This window comes from Acomys russatus, chromosome 13, assembly GCF_903995435.1.
Source record: "Acomys russatus chromosome 13, mAcoRus1.1, whole genome shotgun sequence".
Lineage (NCBI taxonomy): Eukaryota > Metazoa > Chordata > Mammalia > Rodentia > Muridae > Acomys > Acomys russatus.
In genome coordinates this window covers 69,047,444-69,074,788 of record NC_067149.1, presented here as the reverse complement: position 1 = coordinate 69,074,788, position 27,345 = coordinate 69,047,444, and the positions used below count along the sequence as shown (strand labels likewise).

Below are 27,345 nucleotides of genomic sequence, written 5' to 3'. Positions count from 1 at the left end.
TCAATCCCAGCACTCAGGAGAAAGAGGCAGGCGGATATCTTTGAGTTCCACGTCAGCCAAGACTATATAGAGACCCTGTCTTGAAAGAAAGAAAGCAAGCCAGGCATGGTGGCTCATGCCTTTAATCCCAGCACTCAGGAGGCAAAGGCAGGTGGATTGCTGTGAGTTCAAGGCCAGCCTGGTCTACAAAGCGAGTCCAGGACAGCCAAGGCTACACAGAGAAACCCTGTCTTGCCAAACAAACAAACAATTAGTAAGCAACATTTTAAACACCTGAAGGCTGCATTTGGAAATCATTCAATTTCTTGTTGTAGCCGCACTGACCCCTCATCTAGTAAGATTCAGGCTCAGGCCACAGGGAGAGCTCTCAGTGGGGCAGCACCAGTGGGCAGTAAAAGCACTGAAGGCATCCGGCTCCTGCTCATGTTCACGGGACCCCATCAGTGTTTCACAGCTGGCGCTCAGACACACCGTGCCCTCATGCGGCTCAAAGCAGGGCCCCTCACCTTCCCAGCTCCAGCCTGCTGTAAAGTGTCAGGTGTGCAATGAGAAGCCTGTGTATCACAGACACGGAATCCTAACACGTGTCGCAGAGGAAGTGGGAAGCCAGAACTGTCTCTTCACTGCACATAGCTCAGTGAAGCAAATTACATGTTTAAATTTTAAATTTGTTTTATTTTGTGCATGTGAGCATTTTGCCTACATGTATATCTGTATACCATGTGCATGCCCGGTGTTCCGAGTTCAGAAGAGGGCATCAGATTCCCTGAAACTCAAGTTACAAATGGCTGTGAGCTGTCACATAGGTGTTGTGAACTGAACCTGGGCCCTGGGCAAGAGCAGCCAGTGCTCTCGACTGCTGAGCCATCTCTCCAGCCCCCGATTTCATTGATGTGATGTGTCTGTGGGTTTTGAGTAGGAACCAGGCAATACAGGAAATGAAGACACAGCCAACACTGCTCTATCAAATGCTCCCGTATCCAGCAGTTATATGTTGCACTTGTCTTGGGGTTTTCAAACCTTAACCCTTTAAGTAGTTCAATACAGCTGAAGTCATATCGGTGCCACCATAGTGCAAAGCGTGTGACATGGTCTCTTTTCCTACAGGAACCCCACCAGCTGCTGTTCTGTGCATGGGGTGGCAGCTCGGACACACAGCTTGTTTTAGGTTCTGGAACTGGAGCTCTCTTCGAGAGGCCACTTGGTGGCATGTTAGCTAGCACTGTGTCTCTTCTGCAATAAGAGGGCTTGCTTTAACTTGTAATTACACATAATAAGTGACGTAAGAATGTGTGTGTGGGGATTCTGAAGTTTTCCTTTTCATGGTCACAGAATACCACAGTCACGTTTAGCTACAGAACGCCGTCTCCTCTAAGCAGAGGAGACCTGGCTGTGCAGCTTCATAAAGTGTGCTTACGGTCTACAGACGAGAGTCTACAAAAAAGCAAACCAAAACAAAAAGAGCGACAACAAAAACTATAGTCGTCAAGTATGTGGTAGGCGCTCACATCTACCAGAGCACAGGCCTTCCTTCAACAACAAAAGGGGTGTGTGTCACATGGTCCCAGGGAAACCTACTCAGTGACTTTAGCCCCTCAGTCAGCACTGCAGCCCAGGGACAGCTGCAGAGTGTGTACTGAAGACAAGATCTGTGCTAATCCATCCTTTCCCTCCTACTGCTCCATAGCTCTCTCCTGCAGCTTACATAACTTATTTTGGTTTCTCCTTTAATAAACATCCATTTTTTATGATTCTTGATTAATTAATAGCCCACACCATACTTTGAATCAGAGTCACACTGTGTAGCTGGCAGTTTGTCTCCTCTCCCCGTGCCTAGAGGTTCCATTCCTTTTCAGATGGATCAGCTTCTCAACTGCAGGAGCCCAGGCAGCCTAAAGCAGAAAGGGTATTCCAGAGTTCTGAGACAATAAAGGGTCTCGCCCTCAACTTCATCTCAGCCACTGATGGTCGTAAATGGCCACATGGTTTAATCATCTCTCAGGGCACTCATGAACTATGTCACAGACCGCTTTCTATGACAGAATGAGTTGAGCAGTTTAGTTCGCATTGAAAAACGACACTTGAAGCAGGCTCAGTTGACAAGTGCTTACTTTGCAGACACAGGGCCTCAATCTAGGCACAGGCGCAGGCGTGAGGAAGTGCGTGCGTCTCAGCAGGGGAGACAGGGAAAGGTGGGGCCCTGAGGCAGCTAGCCAGCAGCTCCAGGCCAAGAGGTGGGGCCCTGAAGCAGCAGCTCCAGGCCAAGAGGTGGGGCCCTGAGGCAGCAGCTCCAGGCCAACAGGTGGGGCCCTGAGGCAGCAGCTCCAGGCCAATAGGTGGGGCCCTGAGGCAGCAGCTCCAGGCCAAGAGGTGGGGCCCTGAGGCAGCAGCTCCAAGCCAAGAGGTGGGGCCCTGAGGCAGCAGCTCCAGGCCAACAGGTGGGGCCCTGAGGGAGAAGCTCCAGGCCAACAGAAGGAGCTGCACAGTGCTGCTGAGAACCGGCACTCTAGGCTGGCCTCTGGCCTCCACATGCCACATACTTAAAAAAAATTTAAGTGTTTTTTTGGGGGGCAGGGGATGTTTCAAGACAGGGTTTCTCTGTGTAACAACCTGGCTGTCCTGGACTCACTTTGTAGACCAGGTTGACCTAGAATTCACAGAGATCCACCTGCCTCCTGAGTGCTGAAAAGTTTTTTGTTTGTTTTTTTTTAAGAAACAAGAAATCCTAATTCCTTATAACTATAGTTTCAACATTAAGGTTGAACGGATTTGTTGTTTTACGCACAATGTTGTAGAGGACTGTTAATTCAGAACACGGCTGCTTGGCAAGAGATCACATCCAAAGACCTTCTAGGTCTGTATATCTGGCTGAAATACAGATACACCTTTAATCCAGGAGACATAGGCAAGCAGATCTGAAATCAAGGCCAGGCTGGTATAAAGCAAGTATCAGGAAAAGAAAAGCTTAGATTCAGGCATGATAGCACATGCCTTTAATCCCAAACAATAAAAATAAAGTTATTTTGTAGAAGGAAGCACCCATGTTTGAAACTGATGTCTGAGTGGCAGAAAAAGTAACAAATCAGCAAAATCAGACAAAATAGGGCTCGCCCAACTCTCATGAGGAGAGAGAGGAAAGGGAAGCTACTTAAGAAGCAGGGGAGGGGAGGAGGAGGGAGAGAAAAAGAACACTCTGGTGAAGACCAAACGAGCCAGAGAATGAGGAGGAGCCAGGAGATTCGAACGGATTGTTGAGTTGGTTTGAGGCCAAGCAGAGCAATTCAGTGGCTGACAGAGAAGCCAGATTGAATAAGTCAGCTGAGAGAGGAGTTTGAGAACAGCTGAGTTGAACCAGCCAGCCCAGAGCTCAGTAAGAACAAGAAAGGGTGAGCTTATTCGGCAGTAAGGCTCAGAGGCTGAGAACATTGTAGGCCGAGGTTAGATTGTGTGGAGGCTGGAAACTCCCAGGACTAGGCCGAGGTTAGTAACCTTCCAAGACAACAATTGAAACGGGAATAAAAGTTCCTTTTACACCACATCTTCAAGGTCCTAGCACATGGCCTAACAATAAACATATAGGAATTTTAAAATATCCTTACAGAAAAAACTGGGATGTTTAAAGCAGATATTATGAGCCACCAACCTTTAGAAGTTAAATGAGTTGACATTTTCTATAAGCTATTTATAAGAATTAAGAAAAAAATAAAAATAAATTTAAAAAGAGAGAAGAAAAAAGAAAAAATACCACAAATACCCATCAGGGGGCAGCAAAGGCCCGCTACAAAATGAGCCTTGCCAGACAGTTCCTGACTCCCAAGTTGTTTTTAAAACTCTCTCCTCACTTTGCAAAATTTTAAAAAGCAAGAGACTTTATACAAAAGTCCAGACTCCCAGACCTTGCACAAAGGACACTGACCACAGTGGGCTAATGGAAGGAAGAGCAACTGTTCTGTAACTTGTCACCTGACATGGCTGCTCCTGAGCTCTTGGTATGTGACAAATGAGCAGGCCTTCATTAACATACAGTGTGAGAGCAAATGTATTTCAGAAAACATTTCTTCCTCCTTTCTCTTTCCTTTACTATTTTCCTCTGAGACCAGGCCCTGCTCTATCACACTGGCTGTCCTTCAGTGCGTTCAGCTGGGCATCTGTTCCGGGAACCTCTTCCTAGACTTTAAGCTCCTGTGTTTAAGATTTCCATATCAGACCAGGTGCAGAACCACACACCTGTACTTGGGACACAGGTGGATCTCGGTGAGTTTGAGGCCTGGTCTATAAAGTGCGTTCCAGGACAGCCGGGGCTGCTACACAGAGAAATCCTGTCTCAAAAAAACAAAAACAAACAAAAAAAGATTTCTATTCATCACAATTTTTACAGCTATAAGAAAGTTATAATATTAATGAGAAAATAAGGAAGATGTGCTCCCCTTTCTTTACGGACTAAGAGGAAGTCCTTAAATTACTGCCTCTCACTAAAGTTTAACAAGATAAAATGGTGTTTTAAAATCTTCTTAGTTTTACGTAGATAATAACTGTAAATGTATGTTTGCCTTCCCTAGCCTTCAGAAGACGTCAGCTGGCCGCTGGGCACAGCGCTAAGGAAGCTGCAGGGTGGGCTGGCCTCTTGGTTCAAGCCATCATTTGGTCAGCATTTTCAGTTCAAGCTCCTTTCGAACCACTCAGCCTAGGTATAACTCATTCTCACCTGGAAAATAAAGCTCTTTTTAGTAACTGCCCTAAATCTAGCTTTCCGTGCCTTCAGCTTCCTTCGTCACTTCTTGGTGCCCACCTCTGCATGCAGTCACTATTTCTGTGTATAGGACTGTCTGTGAAGTAAACTTTCCCATCAGGTAAGATTCAAGTCAGTTGCTAAATTTTCCATAAATCTTTTCTGAGGCCCTGTTTTTGTCTTTTGTCTTTTTTGGGGGGGTATCTGTGTATTTCCAAAGTTTGTTATATTCTGTAATGCTTACATATTTTGACTTACTGTGTGGAGGCTGCTGGTACTCAAACCATGGCTTTGCAAGCATTCTATCTGACCGACACTAGCAGCTCTATAGTTTACACAGGTTTTCACACATGTGTGCGGCCCATGTCAAAGCATATAGTAAGTCCTCTCTCCTTCCCATTCTGAGTCCTTGATGACGAGGAGGCCACTGCTCACCTACAGCAAAGCATCCATCCAGCCGTCTGCCTGCTCTGGGTTGATGTGTCTTTTAAGGTTGTCACAAGGACAGAAACAGTGCTACTGTGGAAGGTAGGACAAGTACATGCGTGACTAGGGAGGTTTTCCCAGTGAAGTGAGACCTACTGTGGGAAAGCTTAAGCTTTGTCACAGGTGGAAGCAGTCTTGGCGGGCTTTAGCCTTAGGGCACCCCATGAATACCTTGTGACAGACTGAGTGGAGCCATCCTGGGTCTGGAATTCAGGAAGCAGACCTGGGAACCCCACCTGGACTATTGTTTTTCTAATTGACCCTCACCTAGGAGAAGGAGACTTGACTCAGGCAGTTGGGGAGGAGAGAACAACAAGTTGAGCCTGGGGGGGAGAGCGTAGGGAGCAGCGGACTGGCTGGACCAGCACGTGGGCCAGAGAGACACCTAAGAACCCGTCCAGTGGAACGGATACCGGAAGGTTCACTCTTTTGTCCCATTAACCTTTTTCCTTCTTGTATAAGCTAGTTGGGTTGTATAATAAAGTTTAATTGTTAAGAAACAGAGTTAACACCTGGCGCCCAACGTGGGGCCCGATGGGTTCCACAGTCCCTAAGGGTATGGAGGAAGAGTCAGTATTCGAAAGTATAGAAATGCTGTTTCAGGGTATCAACAAAGTTGCAACTGCTGTTGCAAAACTTTTTCCTGCATTATACTTATAGGGAATTCTGTTTTTTCATTGTCCTTTTATTACAATATTTCATGCTTAGAAAGATTAAAAAAAAAGGCTAATGACATAAAAAAGCCAGAAGGGTCAGTAAGTTCTATCCTTTTGGAAAAGATTACAGATTTGACTGGACAGATGAAAGGCTGAGGAAAAAAATAAAGGGATGGGAAAACAAAAGAATTTTTGGTAATTGGTAGTGATGAAGAACAGAAAATAGAGAGACCGGAAAGCCAGAAAAAACCCAAGAGTCAGTAAGCTCTGTCCTTTTGGAAAGAATTACTGATTTGACTGAACAAATGGACAAAATACACACACACACACACACACACACACACACACACACACAAAAACCACTAAAAGGGCTAGAAAAGCAGAAGGCACCTTTGGTTAAAAAGGGTGGAAAAGGTCAGAAACCAGAGACAAAGGAAGCCAGACCGACCAAAAGGTCTTTGGAAGTAAATGTCCCAGTGGAGGACACCTCCACAGTCGCCCAGACACCTTCAGCTTTTCCAGTCACTGTAAGACATGTGCCCAAACAAAATGGTGCTGAGGGTTATGACGAAATGGCCTGGCATCCTGTAGACATGATGGATTTAAAACATTTTTAAAAATCTGTCGTCAAATATGGTATGCACTCTACCTTTGGTAAACAAATGTTAAACAGCTGGGCCACTCAGAATAGACTTGTTCCCCAAGATTAAAAAAATTTAGTTTCAGCGGTATTGGAAACAACACAACAGTTACAGTGGTTGTCATGGTGACAAACAGAGGCCATAAAAATAGAACAAAAAAATACGACACAGGGAATAAATATTAATAGAGATCAATTGCTTGGTAAAAGACAATATACTAACATTAGAAAACAAATCCAAGCTAAAGATAAAGTGATTAAACAATGTTATAAGACAGCCTTAAGAGCTTGGGAGCTGGTAAAGGAACCTGAAAAAACAACTATTCCGTTTACTAAAGTGTTCCAAGGACCGCTGGAGCCCTTTACAGAATTCTTGCAGAGATTAAGATCTACTATAGATAAGGTGATGCCAGATTCTGACAACAAACAAGCATTAAAACTTATCATGGCTTATGAGAATACAAATGCTGATTGTAAGAGGGTACTTAGACCATTAAAAAAAAAGAGGCGCTCCACTAGATGACTGGATAAAAGAGACAGTTAATATCAACTCTCAGGAGTATCCAAATAATATTGTGGGACAAGCTTTAGCCAGAGAGCACAGATATCCTAATACTCGGTGCTTCAATTGTGATAAAATTGGTCATGTACAAAAAAACTGTAAAGATAAAAGGCGCGATAACCCAGGAAAAAACGTAACTCGCAAGAGAGAACAAGGAAGTTCTGGTTATGATGGTAATGAGGTGCCAAGACTCCCAGGGTACTGTAGTCGCTGTGGGAAAGGGAAACATTGGTCTCGGGATTGTCAGTCTAAGAGAGATGTGCAAGGCAATATCTTGCCAACAAAAAACGACAGAAGTGGGCCATCGGCTTGGGCCCCCGTAAACAATGCCAGCCGAATTCCTTTGGCCAGTCAAGAAGTGACAAACCAACAGGAAAACGGGAACTGAGTGTTAGTGATCTAATGCATGCTACTGAAGGCAGTGCAGCCTTGGATCTGGCTTCAAATATGTCTCTTACCCTATCTCCCCAGGTTGAATGTTACAAATTAAATACTGGTGTTTTTGGACCTTTGCCTTCAGGCACAGTAGGAATGGTTCTGGAAAAAAGTGGGCTGACTTCTCATGGTTTTATTGTACATCCCGGTATTATAGACGGAGATTCTAAAGAAAAAATAAAAACCATGACATGTGTAAAAAAAGAAATGAAAATCGATGCCGGGGATAAAATTGCTCAACTCCTACTGTTTCCTTACATTAAGGACAAAGCCGCTGCAGTGGAAAGGACTGGTGCATTCGAAAACACAGGGACCCGGGTGTTCTGGCAAACAGTAATTAATGATCAGAGACCTAAGTTAATTGTACAATTGAATGGTATTAAAATAGAAGGCTTGGTAGACAGCGGAGCCGATGTCTCCATCATTTGCCACAAGTCTTGGAACCAAAACTGGCCACTTAAGAAGGTTTATACAGAAATTGTAGGAATTGGTAAGCTATCTCAAATAAAACAAAGTGTACAGTGGCTTGAGTGTGTGGGACCAGACAGACAGATAGGGAGGCTAAAACCCTATGTGGCTGACATTCCCATAAATCTATGGGAAAGAGACCTCTTACAGCAATGGGGTACTCAGATTACTATTCCTGCAAATACCGAGATAAACAAGGTTGAAACTATGGGTGAACTGGCACGCGCTTCTGGGGAAGAGATTCATGTAAGTGATCAGGGGCGACCACAAGCTATGCCCATTGTCCAACCTCAGAACTCTTCAGGTTTAGAGTGTCAAAATTTTTAAGAGGGGCCACTGCTGAGATACCAACCGCCTTGCCCCTAAAATGGATTTCAAACAGACCTGTATGGCAAGAACAGTGGCCCTTAAAAAAAAAAAAGTTACAGGCGCGTCACGGTTTAGTAAAAGAACAGCTAGAGGCTCAACACATCAAAGAATCTTCCAGTCCCTGGAATTCCCCTGTGTTTGTGGTAAAAAAAAAAAAAAAAAAAAATCAAGTAGATAAAGAATGATAACAGATTTGAGGGCCATAAACAAGGTGATTCAACCCATGGGTTCACTTCAACCTGGAATTCCTTTGCCTTCCTTGTTACCTAGGTCTTGGCATATAATTACAATTGATTTAAAAGATTGTTTTTTCACCATACCTCTACATGAGAAAGACAGGGAAAGGTTTGCTTTCTCAATACCTACTCTAAACAGTAATTCTCCAATAAAGAGATATCATTAGAAGGTACTTCCACAGGGAATGTTAAATAGCCCAACTTTATGGCAGTATTTTGTACAACAACCTTTAAAAATAATTTGTAAACAGTTTCCTCAATCTATCATATACCATTACATGGATAATATTCTACTAGCTGATTCTGATCCTAGTGTTGTAAAAAAAATGTTTCAAAAAGCACAAAGAATTCTACCACGCTGGAGATTACAGATTACCGTAAAAAAAAAAAGAAAAATACAAAGAGGAGATTCAATTACTTATTTAGGCTATAAAATAACTGAACAAAAAACTCGGCCACAAAAGGTACAAATCCGTAGAGATCAATTACAAACTCTTAATGACTTTCAAAGATTATTGGGAGATATTAACTGGTTAAGGCCTACAATCGGGTTAGCTACCTATGAATTAAGTAACTTGTTCCAAACTTTACAAGGGGATTCGGATTTAAACAGTCCTAGATGTCTAACCGCTGAGACAAAAAAAGAGTTAATTCTAGTGGAACAAAAACTTCAAAAGACATATGTAGATAAAATTGATCCTAAACTTGGTTACATTCTGGTTATTTTGCCTTCAAAACATTCTCCTACTGGACTTCTTATACAAAGGGAAGACAAGATCATAGAATAGATATTCCTGACAATAAACAAAACAAAAAATTAAAAACATACATAAAAAAAATTTCTGAATTGATTACAAAGAAAAAAATAAGGTTACGCCAACTGTCAGAAATGGACCCGACAGAAATTGTAGGTGCCTCTTACTGATTCTGAGATTATGTCTTTATCGGTAATTAATAAAGATTGACAAAAAACTTGTAGTTAACTATTTGAGAGACATTAACAACAGATACCCAAAAAACAAACGTATACAGTTTATAAAAAAAACTAATTAGATCCTTCCAAATACTGTAAAAAGGTCACCAATCTCAGGGACACCCACCTTTTTCATTGATGCAAATAAATCAAGTATGGCTGGTTATAAGTCTGAAAAAATGACTAAGGTGATTCAAAGCCCATTTACATCAGTTCAAAAATCAAAATTATATACAATCCTTATGGTATTGTTAGATTTTCCTAAATCTCTTAATATAATTACTGACTCTCAATATGCTAAAAGAGTTGTTTTACATATAAAAACTGCTAAATTTACTCCTGATAACACAAAATTGACTACCTTATTTATAAAACTACAACAGGTCATCAAAAACAAAAATTATCCCTTGTATATTACTCATATTCGATCTCATACAGGTTTACCAGGCCCATTGACACAAAAAAATAAAGAGAACGACAAATTATTGATAAGTAATGTATTCAAAGCCTCAAAATTTCATGAAAAACATCATGTCAATGGTTAAGGGGTTAAAGAAAAGATTCTCTATCACTTGGGAACAAGCCAGAGAAATAATTAATAAGTGTCCTACATGTTCCTTATATAGTCAACTACCATTACCTGTTGGAATTAACCCTAGAGGTAACAAAAGGAACGAAATTTGGCAGATGGATGTGTTTCATTTTGCAGAATTTGAAAAAAATGAGGTATGTGCATCATACCATTGATACATATTCAGGTTTTCAGTGGGCAACGGCCTTAAGTTCTGAAAGGGCTGACTGTGTGATTACTCATTTGCTGGAAATAATGGCATTTATGGGAATACCTGCACAAATTAAGACTGACAATGCTCCTGCATATGTGTCCCTTAAGATGAAAAACTTCTTTATGTATTATAATATAAAACATGTTACTGGTATTCCTCACAACCCCACAGGACAAACAGTTGTGGAAAGAGCTAATCGTACCTTAAAAAAAATGCTTATTAAACAAAAGAGAAGGGTAAAGACACCCAGGGACCGATTAAATAACGCTTTGTTGACTCTAAATTTTCTTAATGTGAATGATGAAGGGACGTCAGCTGCGGAGAGACATTGGGTGATAAAAAAAACTGAGGAGTTGGGATAACCAATATTCTACAAGGACTTGTCAAGTATGAAATGGAAACCTGCGGTAGTTTTGAGATGGGGTCGTGGGTATGCGTATGTTTCCACAGAGAATAAAAAAATATGGCTACCAACCAAACTTATAAAGATTAGATCTGACCATATAACAAGTAAATCTTAAGAGCTACCTGGTCTTAACAACTTGACATTGTTTTTTACAGCTTGGAGAACTAATGCCCTCTTCTGTCCTGTTGGTGTATATGCAGGTAAAGCCCCGTATTTACAAAAAAACAATACTAAAGACAAAACAGACAACATGGGTGATTTAACCCCAAAAACATGCCTCTGGCACCTTGATCAAGGTGCCTCAACTGATGTTTCCTTTAAAAATTATACATGTACTAACATCCGTACTAATGATTTCAAAAGTCTGTGTACTTTCAGAACAAAAAACAGGACAATTATAAAGATCAAGCTTCTGCCTCTGGCACTACTGCTTCTTCCAAAAATTACATACATATTAACAATAAATCGGCTAGCCAAAAGGATCAATCCCAAAAGGACTAGACAAAAACAGCTAGCTTTTCCAGCGCTTGGCCAATATTTTATTTTTCTAAGATACCCAAAAAAGATTTTTCTCCTAAACTACATAAAGTAATTTTGAAAACATGATGCCCCCATTCCCAGTAGGTGGGATGGGTGTTTTTGGTGGGTTACCAATGCTCATCTTTGCCTAACGGGGTTAGTTACAATTAATAAAAGTTCATTTGGGGTTTTCTTTCTTCTATCTTTCTTTCTCTCTTACTTTCTATCCCTTGTACTATTAAAGGAAAGGAGGGAAGGAAGGGAGGATACATGTTTGTAGAATAAAAGGTAGATTATTGAATCTACTAACTTCAAAAATCTTACATTGATATTGTAGATTGATAAAAATTTAACACTTTTGATTGATGGAAATTTAAGACTTCAACTTTTGCTTCATTGATAAGAATTTAAATTGTATATTGTCATTCATTTTTGCCTTATGTATTGTATGTTATATGTTGACAAAATATTATATATTGTATGTTAGAAACTTAAGTTCATTTTATTCAATGTTTATTTAATGTATTATTCATGTACCACTAATGTCTTAGGAAAACTGTTCAGGAAGATCGGGGATAAAAGTTGGTATTTAGTTACGTAGAAATCCTACTAGATACTAACTTACTTTGTCATACAGCAGGTTTGTTTAATTTCTTGTATATGTCTTCAAAGGAATAGTTGATAACTGTAGGAATAGATAGAATTGGTCTTCAAACTCTTCAGAGATCCACAGAATATGGCATTTAAGGATGAGGGCTTTCCTGACAGAGAGAGACACCTGCTCCTGGCCGCTTCTCCATTTGCATCATTGAAGATGGGGGCTTCAAGAGACGCAGGTGACAGAATGGTCACTGGATGGAGAAACTGCTTTTATCTCTACTGCTGATGACAGGCTGACTGGCTGCAATGATCAACAGTGATGCTAAAAAGTTGATTGTCCAGCTATGAAGAGACTAGATGGACCAGACAGTCGGATTTCCTGCTTCAAAAAGCAGTTTGTTGGATGTTTTGGGCCGATAAGGCTGAAGACTGATTGCCCCAATGAAAGAGAGAATCCGGTGACTATCCAGGCGGTCTGCTCTCTCTGTCCTATGCAACTTGGAAGTTGCCTGCCAGCACATCCTTTATTAGATAGATTTTCCTTCTTGGGTCTCTGATAGGATTGAAGACTAGATAGCCACAGTGTTACTAGAAGCTTTAGTTTAAGAATTAAAAACACATTTATAGATTGATAATTGCAATTTCTCATGAAAGAAAAGGACTCTCTTTGGTAGGATAGTGAAATACTTTCTCTCAGGTTAACAAGTATACAAGGACTTGGTTATGTACTTGATACCTGATGATTATGTATATATGTATATGTGTGTATATAGTTCTTAATTTTTTTAAAAGAGAAGGGGGATGTGTGGGAAAGATTAAGCTTTGTCACAGGCGGAAGCAGTCTTGGCGGGCTTTACCCTTGGGGCACCCCATGAATACCTTGTGACAGACTGAGTGGAGCTATCCTGGGTCTGGAATTCAGGAAGCAGACCTGGGAACCCCAGCTGGACTATTGTTTTTCTAATTGACCCTCACCCAGGAGAAGGAGACTTGACTCAGGCAGTTGGGGAGGAGAGAACAACAAGTTGAGCCTGGCGGGGAGAGCGTAGGGAGCAGCGGACTGGCTGGACCAGCACGCGGGCCAGAGAGACACCTAAGGACCCGTCCAGTGGAACGGATACCGGAAGGTTCACTCTTTTGTCCCTTTAACCTTTTTCCTTCTTGTATAAGCTAGTTGGGTTGTATAATAAAGTTTAATTGTTAAGAAACAGAGTCAACAACCTACGCTCTTTGAGGAATAACTGCAGTTAGAGAGGAGTTTCAAGCGGCAGAAATAAAATGTGAAAAGGGCCAGAAATAAGCAGGGAAATTACAGGAACTCGGCCCTTGTCAGCTGGATGGGATGCCAAGAGCTAAGGCTGGAGAGACAGAGGCCTGCACTGCATGGCCAAGGCCACTAGGAAAGCGTCCACTCAGGCCTTTCGGTCCAGAGACTAGTCCATGAGCACAGTTACGGCAGCGGACATTTTGAACCATAAGCAGGAAGCACGGAACAAACTTGAAACAGGGGTCTTTAAACTCTCAAAGCCCACCTGCAGTGACAAACCTCCTGCAAGTCTCTCCTGCCTTCCCAGAAAGCAGCACCACCTAGGGACCAAGCATTCAAACATCTGAGACCATGAAGGGAGGGCACCAAGACCTCCCTGAAACCACAACATGCAGGAGGGATGGATGGGGACCCAGGCTTGTTTTCAGAGTGTGGAAAAACTGGGACGAGAGGAAGAGACCATTTCAAGACAGTCACTCGCCAGCGAGACGCAAGGGGACCTAGAGTTCAAGTCAACTGTTTAAAAATATTCAGAAAAAAATGTAAGAGGGAACTACAGATGGTGTCTGGAGCCTGCCCCTGTGCCATACACCCAGAACAGGTGGAGGGACGGTGTCTGGAGCCTGCCCCTGTCCCACACACCCAGAACAGGTGGATGGAAGGTGTCCAGTGCTTGATCCTGTCCCACACACTCATGATGCTGAGATGGTGATGAACACATGTATGTTCTTGGGGGCAAAGGCCATCTCCTCCTAAGGTACCCACAATAGCAACACCGTAAGAAGCCATACTCAGATGGAGAAACCTCCACAAGCAACCCCCACAGCCAACTAACACTGCTAAGAGCTCACTGGCCCTTCCCGTTAGCGGAGTTGGTTACGTTACCTCCTCATCTGCCAGTCCTTCTTCTTCCATGGCCACTTCTAACTTCTTCTGCCTTTTCCAAAGAAAACGTAGACTTTTAAAATATGCTCCCATTTCCATTTAAGAAATACAGATATGGGCTGGAGAGATGGTTCAGAGGTTAAGAGCATTGGCTGTTCTTCCAGAGGTCCTGAGTTCAATTCCCAGCAACCACATGGTGGCTCACAACCATCTATAGTGAGATATGGTGCCCTCTTCTGACATGCAGTTGTACATGCAAACATAACATTGTATACATAATAAATAAATAAATCTTTTTAAAAAGAAGAAAGAAAGACAGTTATTTATCCAAGCCAAGCACTGGGCTATGCTAAGAAAATCTTTCAAATTGAGCCAAGAGTCAGCTATTTACCACGATCAGTGTTCTTTCTTGAGACTTAGCATTTGATCCTGACCAAAGCTTTACAGTTTTATCTCCCCGTATGAAATGACCTTTATGAGTCTTAAGCTTCACTTTCCCAACTCAGGAAAGACTGGTGGCAAGTGCATGTATTTTATTAAAATTCTTAGGAAACTGAAAAGTCATTTACATATAGAATCATAGCCATCAGTCATAACATTGTATTTTTTCTAGGAATGAGCAAGTTCTGTTACTCAGGTTTTTTTTTTTTTTTCTGTTTTGTTTTTTTGTGAACATGAAGTTAGTTTTGTCAAGCTTTTCTGAGAGGGCTGTGGATGGTAACGATGGCTCTGGAACACGTTTTACCACTCACTTTTAAGTGAATAGTATTTCATGTCTACAGTGTTGGGTTTTTTTGTAACTGTGTATCTGGACAAATCATTCTAATTATCTTTGCATTATGCAAGAAGACCAGCATGCCTGCATTGACCCAAATGGAGTCAAGGACTTAAGATTTCACCTACCAGAGTGACAGAAGCCAGGCTGGCCTGTGACACTGCCATGCGGCAGAGCAGCTGCAGTCCAGGATGGCCAGGATCTGCTGAGTCTTCTCTGCAGCCCCTCCTTCCCCTTACATGGGGACAGTGCTCTTCCCTTAGAGCCCTGTTCAGATGTCACTTGGGAAGTTCTCCCACGCCCTAGTCAAAACACGTGTCCTTTCTGGTCCCCCCTTCACTCCCCACTCTCTCATGTAGCATCTGTGGGCACCAGCTCCCTTACCACAGCTGGGGCAAACTGCAATGCCACCCTACCTTCTGCAGTAACTCTCTCACTGACACAGGCCAGCACCGCGGTGTGATGCACTAGTGATTTCTACAGTAACTCTCTCCAGGGAAGCACAGGGCTTACCACAGTGCCCCAGCTGGAAAGATCTGTTTAAGATACAAGTGGCCTGTGTGCATGTGTGCACAGGGCTCTGGGAGCCCAGGCGATGTAACAGACAGACACAGGTGTACTGTCAGTACAGGAAACAACACAAAGACCAGGGATCCCAACCAGCCACAGGAATCTAAGTCAACTTTTAGCCTTTACCGTACCTGGTTTCTCTTTCTTCATGCTGCAGAATTAGATTGCTGTAAAAGTTCTCCAGTGTGAGCTTGGCCACAGTCACTCTTTCCCGGGTATGGTTGCTCATAGGAAAGGCAGTTGCTGCCCCTGCTGTCATTGCCATAGTAACAGGAACTGAAATGACATTTTAAAAGCAAGTTCTTCAGCAGTTAAAAAAACAGCAAACAAACAAAATCAACCTTCCCGTTTATTTTATCTAACTTGAAATTTTTTAGACTTCTACTAAGGATAACTCTATTAGTTCACAACCCAGGTTTCCTATTATAAATAATGCAAAACTAGTAATAAATAGGTACGAGCCAGGTATGGAGGCTCACACATGTAATACCCAAGTGCCCCCAAAAGGTGCACTGGTCCCAAAGCCAAAGAAGTTAACTCAGCCCCGGCGAGCCCAGCAGTCAATGATGGAAAGGTGTATTAGCGGCCGTCCACACATTAACAGACACACTAGCTCACAAAAGGCCATATGTGGCGTGCTCAAAACAAGGCAGCATCAACCCATTTTTCAGACCACATGTGAAACTTTATAAGATTCTGCCAACAGTTACATTCCCAACAAATGTGTCTCTTAAGATAGAATGTGGTTTCAATTATAAGCATAGCTTCTGCTGCACAAACCCTGTGAGACTTGGGATGTCTACCAAACACGCATGCAGGCGTATGTGCATGCAGGTGTATGTTTTAGGCAAAGGGTCATGAACACTCTGTCCATTCTGAATGGCTACTGGGATGGCAAAGGTGTAGCATATTTTTCCAGACTATGAGGCACATTTCATTTTCAAATGGAGCTCAAATGCATGGATGTATGTCCACTCAGCGGCATCCAAGTGGCACCTTTTGGGAACCACTTGTGTGAAGATCATTTTAACCCTTAGGAAGGCAAGGAGGTTGGTAAACAGCTACTCCACAGAACGACAACCCCACAGGCACTGTGGTGCTGCTTCTGCAGCATCTGCCTACCGCAGGCTTGGATAAGCCAAAAAAGCAAGAGTAGCTCATACATTAAAGGAGTTTTGGTGCCTTGAAGAGTGTCCTAACAGACCAGTCTGGACAAGAGAAAAGAAAGTTTGTCAGGTGAGCATCCCAGGTTCCCTTCAGCTGATCAGTATTTCCCACAAACCTTCTAGCACCTGCCACTTTAAACACAGGGAGACAAGGGGCTCTGCCCGTAGACCAGAGCTGGAGGCAGGGCAGGCACAGGTTAGAGGTGTATGATTTAACCATGATGAACTCTCGTTTCTCTTGTGTCATTAACTAAAAGTGACAGTGCACTACACAAGCCTCCAACCCACTACAAAGCTGTTCTTCTGAGAGCGGTTGATTCTCCATGACAGGCTGACTCCAGCCCTTGTTAAAACCTTCCATGGCTTTCCCTGCACACAGCACACCAATTAGATACAGAGCGCAGCTGGCTGACACCAGGATGGCCATCAGGACAACTGGACTGCATTCCTAGACCAAGGACTTAGAGCAGCCTCCACTTCAGCCAAGATCACACACGGGAGTTAGGACTCAACCTCAGCTTGCTTTTGAGCATTAACCATGGTCTTCCTCTTGCCTACAGTCCCTCACATGACCTCCCTGACATCACTTAGGAGTGTGGGAATCTGCTGGTCCTCTGTGGGTCTACCTTGTCTCTAACCTTCTCTATGACAAGGCACTGCTTGTTCTTGGGTGGGCGGCCTCTGCATCTGCACAGCTCATGCACTGGTGAGCCCAACACACCTGCCCAGTGCTCTAAATTAGCACTTCTCTGGGCACTATCTCCCTAACTCCTTTGAACATCCACCACCACATCATCTCTGACACAGAGCAGACAGTAATGATGAAGGAAACCACTTTATAAATCAGAACATCAGAGGAGATGAGAGAGTTAGAAAGAGCAAGGTTCTCTGACACTAAGGGTCAGAAATACAGTTCTAATACTATTGGCATAACGTTCTTGTGGACTGTGCACAGGTTACCCTGCTCATCAAATGCTGGCTTCTCTACCCCACTATCTGGTTTCAATCCTGGACACTGCATTGTGATGTTTACTCTAGGTATCTCCTGTCTCAAGTTTGTGTAAATATGTCACCATTTGTTCTCTGTATTGCCAATAAAAACCAACTAGCCAATGTTGAGCAATACAGAGAATAGGGTGGAACATCCTGGTGCAGTGAGGGGAGGAGAAAGAACAGGAGGAAGTGGGGGGGGGGGGGGGAGAGAGGCACATGGAGAGGACAGGGAAGCACCAGGAGGAATGAGCCGGACCTAGGATAAGAGTAAAAGGCAAATATAATGTGGGAAATCTGAATGGGAGGAAACTATAATAGCCTGAAGGTTTGGGATGCAGTAATTATTGTGCAGCATTGTGCTCTAGGCTAATTAAATATATCTTAGTCTCTCTGTGTGGTTATTTGGGTATAAAGCTGGTTAAAGAGTTACTGCTGATTTATTAAAATAATAAATCAATATCAAATATTAATAACCATTCAACATAATCCCATTCAGATCATGAGGCCTGAACACAGGCACCTTTCCCCAGAGGGTTTGCAACCTGTGCTCTGCTGACTTCCCAGGCTTTTCTGAGGCCACATGAGGCTAATGCCCAGGAAATCCATGGAAAGTCAGGGTTGCTCATACCAAGGTAAAGTACCTATGTAAGCACTGCATGTAGCTTCATTTAAAAATAAACTGCTGCACAATGTAATAACAACACTTCTTTTTAAATTAATAATAATAATAACAACAGTAATAGAAAGTGCCTCAAGAGTTTTCACGGCCACAAGATCTGTGAGGACTCCACTGCTTTAACTGAACCCTAAGTAAAGCTAATTTTTCCAACATAATATTTTTATTATTTGAAAATTTCACATAATGTATCCCAATCACACTCACTTCCCAGTCCTCTCAGATCCCCCCAACTCTCAGTAATACCCCCCACAAGTCCAATTTGTGTTGCCCACTGGAGCATGGTCAAACTCCCAGTGGCCAGCCCCTTAAAGAAAACCAAGCCCTTCCCACCCGCACCCCGGCACCCGCAGCCCAGCACCCCAGCACCCGCACCCCGGCAGATGCCATCAGCTGTGGAGAGCAGCACCTCAGCATCATCATCACAATTAATAAGGCTTTCTTCAATGGCCTCCTGTTTATACTGTTATTATTTTTTTTTTTCTTTTCTTTTTTGGAGGGTGGTGAGGGTAGGCGTTGTCACAGAAGCCTTCCACGGCTCTCTTTTTCAGCTGAGTCTGCAGTCACAGACACCACGGCAGAAGTAGCTGCCTTGTCCTTTACATTCAGGGGCAAACGGATCGTGGATGTCTACAGTTTCTGGCGACAGAATGGACCGTAGGCATCCATATGGCCTCTAGCATCAGCACAGCTTGCTGGCCTCAGCATGGTCTCTGGCGGCCATGCAGACCACAAACCAACACTACCCTCTGTTGTATACAGGCCACAGAATCAACGTGGCCTCCATGGCACAGCCAGACACCAATATGGTCCCAGGCAGTAATCCAGCCTATGCGGATCAACGTGGCTTCAGGTGGCATCCACGTGGCCTTCATTGGCAGCACGGGCTGTGGCTCTCAGCACCATCTCTGATGGAAGCTCAGACCTCAGACATCAAATAAAACCCCAGAATCCTGGGGCTCACGCTCTGTTTTGAGATCAGCCGTGGAAAAGGTTAAGAGCTGAGAAAGAGAAACGGCTCTGTCACACAACCAACATCTTCTAAATCATGTCTGCTGTGAGGACTTAAAGGAGAGAGGAAGGACCAAGGATTCAAAGCTTTCCAGTAAAGGACATTGCTTGGGGCAGGGCTTGCCAGCTTTCCTACATCAAGACATGTTCACCCTCAAGGGCACAGGCATGCCATCTGCAGGAGTGTCCCAGAGAGCTTCCTCAGGACACATGGGCTCACACACCTTCGAAGCTTAAGGAAGCAAATGTCGGCTAATTTTCTCAACAAACACTATTTTGGGGACAAGGGCCCCTAAAAGCTCCAACCAAGTGAAATCCTTAAACACGTAGGATGCTTTTTTTCGGTGGCAACAAGCAATCATGAGCAAAGAAGTGTCCAGAAGATGGCAGCCCAGAGGAAAAGCCAGGCAAGAGCCAACAGAAGCCTTTCACAAAGCTAAGGAAAAAACAAGCTTTTCAAAAGGCCTATTTAAAATCACAGAATGAGCTAGGTGGTAGTGGTACAGCACTTTGGAGGCAGAGGCAGGTGGATCTCTGAGTTTCAGGACAGCCAGGGCAAAAACCCATGTCTTGAAAACAAAACAAAACAAAAATCCCAGAGGTGACATGAATCATGAGATTCCATGGCTTGTAAGTAATGCTTGGAGAAGGGGTGGGGAGGCACAGCGCGGGAGGAAGCAGGCTGGCTGCAGCGGGGAGGCGCAGAGTGTACTCTTGCTCAGGCAGCCAACATGCAAGATCCGGTAGCCAACCAAATTCTGGAAGCTGCTTTATGCTGACCAAGCTTACAGAAGACTGGCACACAACACAGAGAAGCAGTAAGGAGGAGCAGGGCCTGCAACTTGCACAAAGTGCTCCATCCTTGCAGGCCAGCGAACGAGCGCTCTGAATTAGGACGGGACTGTTGCCAGGAAACCAGGTTGGTGTCCAGAGAGAACAGGCACTCAGCATGAACATTCAGTGACTTCCGGATGGATTGAGGGGCGTGGCCAAAGACGGACTGATCTCTGGCTCCCTGGGGCCCCAGCCACTGCTAGTGCTGGGCCAGAGGGCAGTCTCCCTTAGGGGCAGGTCTGGGGGCCAGGGGAGAAAGGAAGATGGTTGGTCAGACCTTTGAAAGCATTCTTGTGTAACACAAAAATGTGCAAGGGAAATGTAAAACAACCCCCAGGCCCTAGAGAGCCCCTACATCAGAGATGCAGAGACAGATGAGGTCCTCAGACACACGCTTGAGACTCTGGTATAAAGGAGCAAGCAGACGAAGCCTCCAGATGACGTAATGAACTTTACTCCAAAACCCAATGTCAATGAAACAGTAGTTTTAGGCACTTTATAGTTGTCATTAGCATGTTCCTGCCATTCTTGTTGGACACGCCTGAAAGTCTGTATAGCTTGATCAGAAACCAGGTCAGAGCAATGCTGCCCGTCGCCTCTGTGACCAACACTGGCAGCAGTAGGTAGGCATTCCGCACGCCCTGTGAACAATCTACTTGAATTTAGTGACATATAGTTTCATGGGTTCAAAGCTACAAAACCACATGGTGCTGCGTAGCTGGGTTTTGCTACTCTGTGGGTTCACGATCAGGCACCTCCACGGCCAGCTCCAGGGACTTGGTGACGACAGGACACGTCATCACCAGCTGCCAAGATAGCACACACTTCTACTGCCGCCTGAGCTGCATCACCTTGTAAAGGACAGTCCCCTTCCCTCCCTCTTTCCCACCACTCTTCACCCAGGGACACTCTCTGTTTCCCCTCCCTTAATACACCTCCAGTGACACCTGCTGCATGGTGTGACTGTGGATTCTGCCATATAGTTCTGCTGTCTAAATCCCAACAAGAGTTCTGTGAATCTAACTTCTTTCTTCTTTGAGCATGACTACCAACTGCCACCAGCTCCCCTAACTTCCACCAACCTCCAACACTGCCTATTGGGCCTAGCATTTATGCAGCCTCTGAAAAGTTCCCAGAACTCCAAACATCACACAGCTGCAGAAAGCATCTGCGGCTGGCAAATCACATCCAGCTGCGGTGGATGGTCTGAAGCAGTCCGACACCCACACACCTCGGATTAAAATATATTCTTATACTACTATTGTGTTTGTTAAAGAAGCCAAAATTCCAGATTCTCACTACAGCTGTGGCTACATTACAAGGAAAACCTTCTGAGACGGGTGTGCGTAAGCCCAGCCCCGTTCTCTCCTTCAACAAGGAAGAACTCTTCTCTGCTAACCTGACACAGTCTACATTTTTGATTATACAAAAACTAAGAAGCCCTCAAGCTTTTCAAAGAGTGATCCAGGTCAGCAGCTATTACACTGCAAAATCACACCTTTAACTGACTTAACACTAGTATTAAAACCAGAAAAAGGCAGAATACAACCCATAAGCCTAGAATTCCACAACTGAAAAACATAACAGGAGTGATCTTTAATCTCCTGCTCACTTTAATAAGTGACCCCCAGTCATCAGGGAGCAGCAGCAACAGTGAAGGACAGCGTCGTCAGCTGAGCGATGGAGACAGACACAGACATGCATGTCTATGAACAGAGCGTGCTCCATTACCAGCAGCTTCAAAGGCAGAAAGCAGCTGCTGGACCTGTCAGTTTTACTTCAGCATTTTCAGTACCACTTGTGAAGTCTCCTAATCCAGTCTGACTTGTGGTGTAGATTCCTGAAGCTGCAGATCCCCACACTGCTGGCTCCCCAAGGGAGGAGCAGCCAGCCACAGCCTCTTCCCAGGCACAGAAGAGGAGGCCAGACAGCCAGTGCGTGTTCATCCACTGCATACATTAAGTGTATATAGATGCATATACAGCTTTTAAACACCAATCTGCAAACAAAGACCTTGATAAAGACAAGACATAAAAAGAGCTTAAAATATACAAATGTTCACTGTTACCAACCAACCAAAGCATAGAGACTCTAACATGGCACAAGATGCTCCTTGCAGTGAAGGAGAGTGCTCCTCCAGGTGTCAGCAGTGGGACCGAGAAAGGAATCAACCTACATCACGGCATGGAGCCGAGGCCCTATCCACAGCCTGCATCACGGCATGGAGCCGAGGCCCTATACCACAGCCTATATCACGGCATGGAGCCGAGGTCTTATCCACAGCCTCCATCATGGCCTGGAGCCGAGGCCTTATATAGAGCCTGCATCACGGCATGGAGCCGAGGCCCTCTACACAGCTGACCTGGGTTTTGTTCTGTGAACCAAAGAACTATGACAAGAGCACATCATGGAACAGAACTAAAGACAAAAAAGGTGACTAGTGAGGAAAATGCTGAAGTGAGTTTTTCTGTCACGTCCCAGACTTCCCTTAGGAAAGCAGTCTCTTACAGTAGCCACAAACTGCATTGTTTACATGCCTCAAATCACCACCGCCTTTTCAAGCGCCTTCGCTGCCAGTGAGTGACTCAGAGGCTTACGTTAAAGTCACAAACTAGGACGGCACAAACCCGAGCTCAACTACCTTCAAGTGTATTTAAGGGAAATTCTAACATGGAGAGAAGAGAAACAAATACAAGTTCTAGGTCTGAAGAGGAACCTGCTGCCTCGCCTGACAGACCAGACGCAGGTACCGTGCTAAAACTGAGGGCTTGGTGTGAAGAGAGAACAACCAATGAATGACAAGGCAGGAACCAGAGATGAGTGGTGAGAGGTGGTGTGACCTCCTATGGGGGGAGGAGCCAGCTGGGAACAGGCCTGCACAGGTGACTCAGCCAGGCATCTGGGGACACTTGCTGTTCACTTTCCTAAAAGTGAACTTCTAACAGGACACACACTCATTGTCTGTCACATACATACACACACTCACACACACTCACACATGCACACACACACACAGTCATTCACACTCAGAGACAGGGCATGAATTTGTGGTTAATTCTTTCAACTGAAACTTATGATCAGACTAGCTAAACAATTCTGAAGTCAAGGGTCTTTTATGTAAGCAAGAAATTAGTACTAAAATTAAACACAGTATCATCAAACATATAGGCTAAAACCTAAATAGCCATGAGTGACTTTTACTAATTTTGAGTCATTTAACTCTCCAAAGAAACTTTGGCCATCACAAGTGACTGAAGAAGCTGCTTCCAGCTAAAAGTGGGCACATGGGACTTGTGACTGGCACTGTGCTGAGTACACGGACCTCAATGTCAGCTACCCTGACAAGATCATCCAGAAGGGACCTGTCCAATTAACACACACACACACACACACACACACACACACACACAAATCTTTAAGACTTAAAAACTGCTAATGGGCTCTTTATTGGCATCTGAAGGGTACGACACTGAGCCCTGAACAGCACTGAGGCAGTTTAGTGAGGCTTCAGTGTCACTAATCTTCAGAACACAACCTGGACTGTTTGGAAAATATACATGGGAAGAAAAAACTACCTAGAATGAAATAAACTGTGTATCAGGCTGTCATCAAGGGCACCCTTCAATTAAACTTAAGACCTCAGGAAACCCTCCATAAAGCCATACCCGACTTCAAGTCTATTAGATTTTCTAGATTCTTCTACAGGGTCCAGTATGAAAATACAGCTGAGCACAAGGCAAGAATTTCTAAAGCCAGTCCTGCCTACAGAAAGCCAACACTTATTTGCTGTTAAGTGACAAAGCCCCTCACCTTACAGAAGTGAAGCCCAGATACATGGAGGACAAGCTCTGTGGCCCACAGACAGGGGTGCTGCAGCGGGCTGTGTAGTAGCCTGTAGTGAAGCTCGCACTATGGCTGGCAAGTGCACAGACAGGGGTGCTGCAGCGGGCTGTGTATTAGCCTGTAGTAACGCTTGCACTACGGCTGGCAAGTGCACAGACAGGGGTGCTGCAGCGGGCTGTGTATTAGCCTGTAGTAACGCTTGCACTACGGCTGGCAAGTGCACAGACAGGGGTGCTGCAGCGGGCTGTGTAGTAGAATACAGTGACGCTCCCACCGCGGCTGGCAAGTGCACAGACAGGGGTGCTGCAGCGGGCTGTGTATTAGCCTGTAGTAACGCTTGCACTACGGCTGGCAAGTGCACAGACAGGGGTGCTGCAGCGGGCTGTGTAGTAGAATACAGTGACGCTCCCACCGCGGCTGGCAAGTGCACAGACAGGGGTGCTGCAGTGGGCTGTGTATTAGCCTGTAGTGAAGCTCGCACTATGGCTGGCAAGCGCACAGACGGGGTGCTGCAGCAGGCTGTGTAGTAGAATACAGTGACGCTCCCACCGCGGCTGGCAAGTGCACAGACAGGGGTGCTGCAGCGGGCTGTGTAGTAGCCTGTAGTGACGCTCCCACCGCGGCTGGCAATTAAGTGCACAGGCAATGGCAAAGGACACTGACCATCCTGCAGAGAAGAGCTCAGAGGAAAGTAAGCCCAGGCGTCTGGAAAGCCACAGATGGCCGCTACAGAAGAACCGTGGCTCTGTTTGTTTTCAGGGCCTAACTGTGATCCGGCTGGCCTGGAACTCCCCATGTAGCCCAGGCTGAGTGCAAACTCCCAGAGACCTGCCTGCCTTTGTTTCCAGAGTGTTGGGCCTCCAGGTGTGCACTGCCATGCCTGTCCGCCTGACTTAAGTCTTTTGCTCCACTTTCCTATGGAAAAGTTCGTTCTCTGTCAGAGACTGAGAGCACATCTGGCCACAATAACTATCACATCCCATTTAAGTAACTGAAATTGTGCCTTAATGCTAACAGTTAAGTAACTTCAGTGTTCCAAAAATGAGAAAAGACTCACAAAGTCTGAGCTCCTGGACCTTGTTTCAGGAGAATGGGTACTTTCCCGAGCTCCTGGACCTTGTTTCAGGAGAATGGGTACTTTCCCATGAATCCACAGCATCACATCAAAACTACTACACATAATTAACAGACTTAAAAGCTTAAGTAAAAATAGTTGTAAATTAAGATTTGGGTACCAAATATTAAAAGTTTATGAGTCATTTATTTGAGCCAGCATATGTAACTTACCATGTGTGTATAAACATATATGCCTTTGGTCGGTATGAGTGTGGGGAGGGGTGAATGTGCATGCCAGGCCTCCCTGGCCACTTTGTTTGAGGCAGGCTCTCCTTGCTGTTCACATTGACTATGCCAGGCTAGCTGGTTACGACCCGAGGATCCTCCTGTCCATGTCCCAACTCACTGCAGGAGAGCTAGGGTAACAGGGTTCAAGCTACCATGTTTGGGTTTGCATGGGGTGAGGGTCTGACTTCAGGGTCTCACACTTGCATGGCAAGAGCTCCACCCACTACGTCATCTCTCCAGGCTGTTTACTTATTAGTTAACGCTCTGCTGGTCATCACCCAAGCATCCTCCCAGGGCAGCAGGCTTTGCTTAGCACGTTCAAGGCCTCTCCTGTCACAGCCCCTGAAACTATTCCAGAGTTCTCTAATAGACACTGTCTATGCTCTGTGGCCTCATCCACTTATCAAAACAAGGGAAAGGTTTCTGAATGCTCTACTGTCTGAGCAGGAAGTTTAGTCATCACTGAAGGGAGATAGGATCTCGGCAAAGATGCCACTGCCAGAGCTAGGGGTGAAGTTCAGGACTGAGCTGCCCAACAGTCTCAGGGGTCCACAGGGAAGAATATTCGGGCAGGTGCTGTCTCCTAGCACTGAAAAAGCAGCTCCTCTTATCTGTTTGGCAGCCTGTGCTCAGAAAGTTCTTGTTACAGCTAACCTAATTCTCTTCCACTCAAAGTCAAAGTCATTTGTTTTCTCATATTTTCAATGAAAATGAAAATCCTGACTGCATCAAGCATTTTGCTCCAGTGCTGGGGGGGTGGGGGGGCTGGAGTGCACACTGGCTCTGGGGGGGCAGGGCTGAAGTGCATACTGGCTCTGGGGGGCGGGGCTGGAGTGCACACTGGCTCTGGGGGGCGGGGCTGGAGTGCACACCGGCTCTGGGGGACGGGCTGGAGTGCACACCGGCTCTGGGGGCGGGGCTGGGGTGCACACCGGCTCTGGGGGGTGGGGCTGGAGTGCACACTGGCTCTGATTATCTTTAACTGCACAACTGTAAGCTCTTAAATGTCCATCCATTTTGCTAAGGGAGGAACTACTGTTACTCAAGAAATTAATTTGTAGATATGCCAACTCTTGAAATGTGCATATATCTGAAATTGCTATTTGAGAATTTAAAAGGAGGGCGCCCCAGCACTGACAGGTCTTATGATAAAATAGTGACAGCAACGTATGCTGGCCTGTCAGGAACGGTGCCCAACGTGCACTGTGCACAGTGTTCTTTCATCTTTGCTGTGTATGAAGTAGGTGACTTTCAAATTCAGGGTGGAAGAGACAGGCTGAGTTACATTACCAGTTATAGAACTAGCCATGTATTGTGAACATTTGTGGAGACCAACTGGGGCCTTGGGAAACAAAGCAGACAATCCTCCCTGAGCCCTACCTAGCCCCAGAAAGCCTCCCACACTGAGCAGAGAATGCTGTTCTTAACATCAAGTTCTGGGCAACCAGTTTTATTTTTCTCATTTCTTTCCATTGTAAAACTTACACAAAAGCAACAAATCCAAGCTTTCACAAACTAACCCATCATAAGAATGTAAGCAGAAGGGGCTGGAGAGATGGCTCAAGTAGTTAAGAGCACTGACTGCTCTTGCAGAGGACCTAGGCTCAGTTCCCAGCACCTATGGGGTGGCTCACAACCTTCCAGAACTCCAGTTCCAAGATACCTGATACCTAACTCTGTCTTCCATGGGCACCAGGCACATACGTATGTACAAACATACATACACACACACAGAGGAAAATATTCATAACATAAAATAGAATAAATAAATAAATAATCTTAAAGAATGTAATAACATTCTTAAAAAGTAGATGAGGAGCCCAGTGGTAGCACAAGACTTTAAGCTCAGCACTTGGGAAGCTGTGAGTTCAAGGTCAGTCTGGTCTACATAGCAAGTTCCAGGTCAGCTAGGGCTACATGAGTGAGACTGTCTTTTAACAAACAACCAAATAACCAAACAAAAAAGGGCTGGAGAGACAGCTGAGGTTAAAAAAAAAAGTATGACATTAAGACTAGATTGGTGTGAGCAACTGCAGAGCATGGCCGACTGACTCAAGCCTCCTCTCTCGGTGTTACCACATGAGATCAAGCTCTTGTTTTCAGAACTCTTTGATGTT

General features: G+C 44.7%; 1 protein-coding gene across 1 annotated transcript in view; it reads right to left on the bottom strand.

Annotated features, from left to right (window-relative positions):
• Positions 1 to 27,345, bottom strand: part of Stk38l (serine/threonine kinase 38 like) — a 62,146-nt gene that overhangs the window by 10,087 nt on the left and 24,714 nt on the right. The window contains exons 2-3 of the mRNA XM_051155606.1: positions 15,493 to 15,637; positions 14,017 to 14,068 (exon numbers count right to left, since the gene is read on the bottom strand). Coding sequence (XP_051011563.1) covers positions 14,017 to 14,068; positions 15,493 to 15,637 — 197 coding nt within the window. The remainder of the gene's footprint in view (positions 1 to 14,016; positions 14,069 to 15,492; positions 15,638 to 27,345) is intronic.